General features: G+C 45.7%; 1 protein-coding gene across 1 annotated transcript; it reads right to left on the reverse strand.

Moving 5' to 3' along the window:
• Positions 1-2,023: 2,023 nt before the first annotated feature.
• Positions 2,024-3,286, reverse strand: LOC113359376. The gene is made up of 2 exons (XM_026603020.1): positions 3,102-3,286; positions 2,024-2,813 (listed from the first exon to the last, which is right to left on the reverse strand). The coding sequence occupies exons 1-2, from the start codon at positions 3,284-3,286 to the stop codon at positions 2,024-2,026; spliced, it is 975 nt and encodes a 324-aa protein (XP_026458805.1).
• Between the last annotated feature and the right edge of the window lie 5,384 nt (positions 3,287-8,670).

Consider the following 8,670-nt stretch of genomic DNA (forward strand, 5'->3'; position numbering starts at 1 on the left):
CACGGTGATTGTGTTGATATGCTATGGGCCCTTTGAGTCTACATCTACACCCTCCATCTATGCCTGTGAAGATGGATGGTTGAGATTGCTTATAAAAAAAAGACCCTAAATTAGGGTTTCACGTCCGCGCTGCCTTGGATGAACGATTTGGAAATCCATGCTACCCTTTTGGGGAGGCCGACCATGCGGGGCCCGCATTGGGTCGGTGGTGAATACTCGAATACCTGCCTGGGAATTTTGGATCCGATCTAAGCCATCCAATCATGCTGGTGAAGTTGGATGGTCGTGATCGTTTCTGAGACTGATACGGACAGTCCAGATGCTCAATCGGGCTAGTATAACACTCCGAGAGTTATAGCCTGTACGGGTATTTCGTACATGCCTCCTTATTTAATGCTTGGAAATTCGTGTTGCTCTGTTGAGAGCGATCACTCAGTCGTCATGCCGCACCAATAATGAGAATGGAGTAGTACAGGAAATATAAGGCTGGTCATGCATTAATAGGTAATGCTATAAGTTTATAGTGAAGAAGTATTCTCCACTTTATCAGTGGCTTTATCCTTTGCAGGATGTTAGCGCATAGTTTTGGCTTTTACAATTTTAGCCTTAAATGAAAATCTACCATCAACATTAAGTCCTCTGCCTAGCACATAATGGTTACACTATTGTGGGGTAGGAATGAGATGGTGACAAATTTGTATAAGGAAATGACTAAGTTAAAGTAAATATGCATTTATCGCATAGATAGACATCGCCAGGTGGAGCTGGTCAAATTAGGGTTTGGGAGAAAAGCACGACTCGGTCGGCGTCGAGACCTCCGGATAAGCTCTGCTGTAGCTGATTTGGTCTTCCTTTAGGGTTTTTTTCAACATGTATGCGGGGTTTAAAAACAGTTATTCATTGATAGTCTTTTCTTGCAGAAACTCTATCTCTTTGACATGACGAACAACATCAGATCATCTTCTTCATATCACCCAGGATCTTCTGTTAAACGCGTACACCCATCTGAGGTTCAGGATGAACAACTTTGCGATGACTCTCCTGTTCGTGTTCGCCGTAAGATCGTACCAGTTCGCTCCTCCTCTTTTTTGCAGAGACGCCCATGTATGACAGTGGTCGATGATGATGATTTGACCAGTCCCCTTCCTTCAAATTCGAATACGCCCACTCCTGCGGATCTCGACGATGTCGATCTAGGTATCTCGTCTTACGAATACCCCAACGCAGGTCTTCCATTCGATATTCACATGAAATGTCTGTCTTCTAGCTATCGAACCATCAACGGATTCTTGGTGCGGAAGGAGTTCGTACCCTTATACACAAAAGTATGGAAGAGGTATGGCCATATTGCAACCAGGAATGTAGTTCAACATTGTGCATCTGCTTTGGTTACCACGGTAAACTGCCTTCTTCCCCTGATTGCTGAGATGGAGGGCATCTCCATCCGTAATGTTGCCGAATCAAAATTTGAAGAGTGAGAGAACATGGTGTCTACCTGTGAATCGATGGAATTCAATGTGGGTTGGCTGCGTCAGCGTCTTGACATCATCAAGGTTGATCGATCCGGCATCCTTGCGAACGTAATTCCTGCTGTGAAGGCTATCTTGGAAGAAGAAAAGGCTCTGGCTGCTGAATCGGAGAAGGTGGAGCAGGCAGTACAGAACTTGAAGAATAGGACAAAGAGATATCAAGCTAGACTGAAGATGATGCTCTCAAGGAATTATAATCTGTTAGATGGCCTCTTCTAAGCCGCATTCAGCTGTATTTTCTCATTTTTAACGACGTTCATGTCAAAAGGTTTTGAACATATTTGCGGAATAAATTGTACTGGTTTTTGATTGATGAAACAGGTTTTTTCATTAAAGCATCTCTGAATAAATTGATAATTCAAACATGTAATGAAAATAAATGCCTGTCTTGTTGTGTCATGAGACAGAGCAGACAATGATCAAGCATGATATGCCTTGAGCCATTTTCCGTTGATGACTGTCTCTAGCTTGCCTCCGTCCACTTTAATGATCTTTTAGTAGCCAGTACTGTAAGCCTTGGTGATCGTATAAGGACCTTCCCATTTCAGTGAGAATTTCGGTGCGGACATGTCTTGCTGGATGTGTTTGGCCGTTTTCAAGACCAAATGCCCCACTTTGAAAACACGTGGTTTCACAGTTTTGTTGTATGCCCTGGAAATTCTATTCCTGTACACGTGAGTGTGTTCTTCTGCTTTGCTTCTTCTGAAATCCAGAGTGTCTAACTCCGCTACTCTAGAGTTGGATGCTTCAGCCTCATTCCAGTGGACCCCGGTTGCTGCTGCAATCCTGGATGATGGGATTTTGATCTCTGCTAGGAGAATTGCGTCTGCACCGTAAACAAGTGAGTATGGAGAAACTCCAATGGAGCTTCTGGGTGACGTTCGATATGCCCATAGCGCCATTGGTAACTGGTCATGCCATTCTCTAGGATTGTCATGTACTGTTCGACTGGTGATCCGGATCAGTGTCTTGTTGGTACTCTCAGCTTGTCCGTTTCCTTGAGGATAGTAGATAGTGGAGAAGACCTGTTTAATTACATACTCTTCAAGTAACTCTCGTACCTGGTTATTGGCAAAGGGAGTGCCGTTATCAGTGATTATATGCTTTGGCACACCGAAGCGACAAATGATATGTTCTTTAATGAAAGCCGCAATCGTTGCTCCTGTAATCCCTCGTAGAGGAATGACTTCTACCCATTTAGTGAAGTATTCTGTCGCAGTAATGATGTACTCGTGCTGCTTTGATGACGGCGGATTGATTTTCCCGATAATGTCCAGTCCCCAGCTGTAAAATGGCCATGGACTATTTATCGAGTGTAAAGGGGTGGAAGGAGCGTGAACAAGGTTCCCATGAATTTGACATTTGTGGCAGCTTTGAAAGAAAGCAGCTGTGTCATCCTCCATGGTCGGCCAATAGTATTTCTTGTGTATCTGGAGAAACAGTTTCCTCTTCCCTTGATGTTCCCATTCGCGCGTTTCCTTCAGCATGATTGGGATTTCTACCCCAGCCAGGCATCGTAATAGATCACCTCCGAAGCTCTTGTGATACAGGATCCCTTCGTGAAATACGAACCGCTTGGCTTTTTGCTTTATCTTGACAACATCCTTTTGATTAGTCGGAGTTTCCCCGTCGCGGAGATAGCTAATGTACGACTTTCTCCAGTCCCCAATGTGGTTCACACTAAAAACCTCCAATTGGTGTGGCGGCGCTTGACAATTTGAGCAGGACTTCTGAAGTAGTATGGATTGAGTCTCCATCTCTGGCCAGTAATAGCCCAGGCGTTGAAGTCGTCGGTAAAGCGTTACCACCAGTGATTGTCTGCAAATTTCATTGTGAACACGGTTAAGCTGTTGTTGTGCCTCATCATCTCCAAGACATATTTATAGAGAACCATCCGGGTTTCGATGATATAGCATACCATGAAGCATGAAGAAGTTCTGCAGGGTTTTGAGACTGACCTTTCCTTGTGAGAGTGAGCTGCTAAGCTCCTGAATGATCGGCGTTCGCCAATCGTGAGCCTCAGAGTTTTTGTATTGTTACATCCATGTTGATTCTATGGTTCTCCTCTTTACTATCAGGGTTTCTTCAAAACCTTCGAACTTCAATTTGGAAGCCAGCGTTGCTAGGCAATCGGCGTGTTTGTTGTTGCTGCGACCAATATGGGTTATGGTTGCATCGACAAAGTAGTTCAGTAACCTTTGTGCTTCTGATCGGTATGGATCTAGCGTTACTTCCTTCAATGAGAATACTCCATTCATCTGATTCACAAGTAGTTTGGAGTCACCTCTTATCTCCAGACGTGTGACTCCTGCTTTTTTTGCTATTGACAGCCCTATGAGGAAGGATTCATACTCTGCTGAGTTGTTGGTGCATTGGAAGTCCAGCTTTAAGGAGTGTGAGAATACTTCCCCAGTCGGGGATACTAAGACCACGCCTGCTCCTTCGGTGTTACTTCTAGGGGTAGCGGAGCCATCAAACTACAACATCCTTGCTTCTTCCTCGACAACAGGGATGTCTGGAAATTCTCCAGGAAGATCTTCATGTAGCCCCGTAGTGCCTTCTCCAGGGAATGCTGCTAATAAGTCTGTGACTGCTTGTCCTTTGATACCTCTAGACGACGTATGTGTTATGTCCAACTCCGACATTTGGAGAAGTCACTTGGCCGTCCTTCCCATCAGGACCGGTTTTGAAAGCAAAAACTTTGCAGGATCAGATTTATATATGAGTACCACCTTGTTGGACAGTAGGTAATGTCTGAACTTATGAATGGAATGGATTAGATCTAAACAAGCCTTCTTCTCCTTTGGATACCTGATCTCAGCATCTCTTAATATTCGGCTGAAGTAATACATGGGGCGTTCGATTCCCTCATCGTCTTCCTAGGCGAGTAAAGCCCCTACAACGGTATCGCTAAAGGCGGTGTAGAGACATAGCGGCTTTTCTTGGACAGGAGACCTCATGATGGCTGGAGATGATAGTATTCGTTGAATCTTTTGAAACACTTCATGTTGAGTTGCGGTCCAAATAAATTTGCTCCCTTCTTCAGCAAGGGGGTGAATGCGGCGACAAGCTGGGCCAAGCCAAGTATAAAACGACGAATGTAGTTCACCTTGCCCATGAAGCTCTGAAGTTCCTTCACAGTTTTTGGTGGCGGCATCGTGAGGATGGCTTGAGTCTTAGACGGGTCTACTTTGATCCCTTCAACAGTCACTTGGAATCCCAGAAATTTGCCTGAAGAGACACCGAAGGCGCATTTCAAAGGATTCATCTTCAATTTGTATTCACGGCACCTTTCGAGCACTTGTCGTAAGACTTCTGCGTGATCTGCCCGAGCTCTTGACTTGACCACAATATCATCCACGTAGTCTTCTACTTGCTTATGCATCATGTCATGGAAGATTTCCGTCATAGCGCGTTGATTCATTGCACCGGCATTCTTACATGCATCGTGTTCATACATCCTTATCTGATTGTAGCCACTGTAACCATCCATGAAGGAGAACATGTCGTGTCCGCTGGTAGCATCTACTAACATGTCGATGTTAGGCAGAGGAAAATCGTCCTTGGGCAGCACTTGTTCAGGTCTCTGAAGTCCACGCAGCACCGTATCTGTCCGTTTTTCTTCTTTACTGGAACCACATTAGATAACCAGGTCGGATGGTGAATAGGTTTGATGAAGCCAGCAGCTAGCAACTTCTGAATTTCGGTTTTGATTTGCTCTTCCACTTCGTGTCTGAATTGCCTCGGAGACTGTTTGATCGGCTTGGATCCATGTATGATATGTAGATGGTGAGTGACCAATTTTTCATCCAGACCAGGCATTTCCTCATACGTCCAGGCAAATACGTCTTGATACTCTTTGGGAAGCTGGACAAGACTCGCGCGTTCGTCTGTGGACAAATTCGAACTGATAAAGACAGGCCTGGGAGATTCTTCATTCCCGATGTTAACAGTTTCGATCTCGTCAGTTGTGGAGTTGGTGCCATCTTGTAACTGTCGCGGAGCGTCCAATACTTCTTCTTGCGGCCCATCGTTCTTGAAGCACTCATCTGGGCGGAGAGATTGGGTGCCAGTCTCTCCTGCTAATTGCTAACAGCGGCGTCGGTATATTGTTTTCCCCTTCTGATCACGGCTTGCCTCGAAAGTTCGTTCCCTCTTGGTGTGAACGTGGATTGAAGCTTCACCGGATAAAGATGGACGCCTCATCAACAAAGGTGTGTCGTGGTGCTTAGCCATTAATATGCAAGTCGGTCTTCTTCTTGAATTGAAGCCCACGTGGGTAGTGGGGTGCACAGGACTTTGTCTGATCTTCCCTGCGGAGTTTCCTTTGGCTCGAAAAGTTACACTCCGCATATTGGTGCGTACGGAGACAATATGCAGGAATACGGATGACTTCCTCATTTAGCATGGTCTTTAGGCACTGGTGATACGTTGAAGAGATGACCTTATTGTCATGAAGCCACGGTCTCCCTAGTATCATATGATAGTCCGGCTCCTTCTCTATGACTTCAAATTTCACATTTGATTGAACAAGCCCTACTGATAAATTCATATTGACATACTTGTATGTGCTGGTTTGGTTTCCTTCGAAGTCTGTCATTGTAGTAGGCTTCTGTACGACCATGCCTGGGCGAACCTTGGATTTCCTGAGAGTCTTGAGAGTAATCACATTCGAAGACGCTCCTGTGTCGATAAGTCTCTCTTGAAATCTCAATCCTTGATGCATGCGGTGACATGTAGGGCACGGTTGTGACCTTCCCCTGGTTGATTGCAGCAAAACTTCTCCGCCCGCTGATTCTTCGAGAGGTGTAAAAGTTCGCATAAACTTTCCACTAGAGAAACCGCTTCCTGATCCGCCGGCCTCTGGTTCATAGTGAAACTATTGACTTGAGGAGGATCGTTGTGAGGATCAGTCCCCAGTGTAGGAGTCTCCATGACATGACCGCTCATATCTGATGTCGCTTATTTGATCAGGTCCATGTAGGCCCGCGCCGCTGAAGTACCTTCTCCGAGTGCGTTGAATGCGTTCCTTGTTGGCTCCAGGGGCTGTCGCGGCTCTTATGGCAATCGATCAGTTAATGTCTTAAGAAAAGTGAGTACCTCTTTCTGATTTGTAGCCATATCCGTTTGAGTCTTAGCAAGAGCTTCCTGCCTCTCCATCAAGTCTGTGATGGTAATAGGACATGGTCCTCCTCTTGCTCCTCCGGCTCCTCGTCCTGATGAAGGAGGGGAAGTTGTTGCTCTGGTGATCTCCGGAGGCGTTACACTTGAGGCGATGCCAGGATTCACGGCTGCTCTGGGTCTGGTGATAGGAGGCGTTGCACTTACTGGAACATCTCCTGCTCCGCTGGCATTGGTGGTAGGAGAGACGACTCCACGAGACGTATTGACCACAGTAGCCCCACTGACAGGTACGTCAATACCGAGAGTGGTATTTGCACTAGCTCCATCAGAATTGATTGTTGATCCTGACCTAAGTTCTACCATCTTGAGACAGATTGATGATTGAATTGAATCTAAGATCTACCCCTTCGAAATTGACAAGATTGAATTAGATTTTGAAGGAATTGAATTTACAACCGAGAGATTAACCTCCCACTGTGGTCGCCAATTGTTTATGGGTGAAAACTATTCCTGCCGAATTTGATAATTTGGGGTGTGTGGATGAGGAATGAATCTAAACCCTAAACAAATGCACTACACGGGAGTGCTTTGTGATTCGAGAAATCAATCTGTACAATTCTGGCCTAAACCAAGAAATGGTCGTTCCAGACTTGCTTCGGTCACAAAGTGAAGGAGATGGGGTTGATCTTAGAGAGGGAAGCGAAGAAGGTGTTGAGATTGTGAAGGTGTTGGCTATGTATGACTTGTATCAGAAAGCTGAACTGGCTTGCAGAATGTAAGCTATCAGTTCCGGTGTTTGAATACAGTTGTATCAACACTTGCTTCTGTTTCCTTGTCTTGTTTGTAAATAGGGAGGAAAACCTATTTATACAAGTCATTGAGCCTAACCCACGTCTCTCATGGGAAGTGGAGAAAGTGGAGTGATGTAGTAGTGGAGTTGCGTGTGTTAGTGTTACACGATCAGTCTTGCCCACTTCTCCCATCATTACTAACCGTCTATGACTTCCTGACACGTTCTTGTGATGGCGCGTTGTGCGCTGCACGCTGTAAACCGCCAGACCAATACCCCAATATGTATCCCCTAGTTTATGACATGATTGATGCCTCGAATGTGCGGATCGTGGGACCCATAAAAGGTAGCATGTAATGCTAGGTTAAATAACTAAGTTATTTGGGAATTTGATACTTGTAAAATATCACGTGAATTTTATGCATGTAATGCATCGAATATATTCATCATGTATGAAGCATCGTTGTTGAGCGTCTTAAAATAACATCATGTCCAGCCTACTTCATGTGATGGTTTGGAGGATGCGCAAGCAAGTCCTCTCTTGGCTGACCACATGTTGTGGTAGAGTGGCGGATGGTAATCACCACGACACCTCATTAACCAACTAACTCCTGACCATGGCTGTATAACCAAGCAGGTGAAGTTGAACGGACAAGATGATCTTTGAGACACTCATCTGCGACCGTTAGTGGAATTAGAAGCTATGAAGAGGTGCGCAAGCATCACTCTTCATCTTGGTTGAATCCAAGCTTGGGACACGATTTTGGCAAGGCCGATTGGGCATGCGTGTAGACGGCACGCCAGTGTACATGCCCATACCTCATTGTCTCGTGAAAGCGTAATCTAGATCGCTCAATTTGTCTGGCAAAGAGGAGAGGTTAGGATTTATATGCGGCAGAGATTTTGTGCCGCAAAGGCCGCGCGTCAAGCCAGCTTTGGGCGCGCGTTTCGAGGCGGCCAAGCCTGGTCGGTCTTGGCCGATTAGTCTGGTGTGCAGACGACAGGCTGGTGTACACGCCTGTATTTCATTGTCCCATAAAAACGTGATCTAAGCCACTCAATTTTTCCAGCAAGTTGAGTGGTCGAGATTAGTTTTCAATTGGGAGGTGTAACCACGCCTAGTTTGGGCGTGCGAATCGAGGCAACCAGGCATGATATGCCTTGGCCGATTCAGGTGTGAAAAAGATGGGCCCACGGTGATCATGTTGATGCGCAATGGCCTTTCCT

Source organism: Papaver somniferum, chromosome 3 (genome assembly GCF_003573695.1).
Source record: "Papaver somniferum cultivar HN1 chromosome 3, ASM357369v1, whole genome shotgun sequence".
In the NCBI taxonomy this organism is placed as follows: Eukaryota; Viridiplantae; Streptophyta; class Magnoliopsida; order Ranunculales; family Papaveraceae; genus Papaver; species Papaver somniferum.

Coding starts and splice junctions, on each gene's coding strand:
- LOC113359376 (XM_026603020.1), bottom strand. CDS start 3,286: ATGGAGACTCAATCCATACTACTTCAGAAGTCCTGCTCAAATTGTCAA. Junction 2,814..3,101: donor ATAAAGCAAAAAGCCAAGCG/GTTCGTATTTCA, acceptor GCCATTTTACAG/CTGGGGACTGGACATTATCG.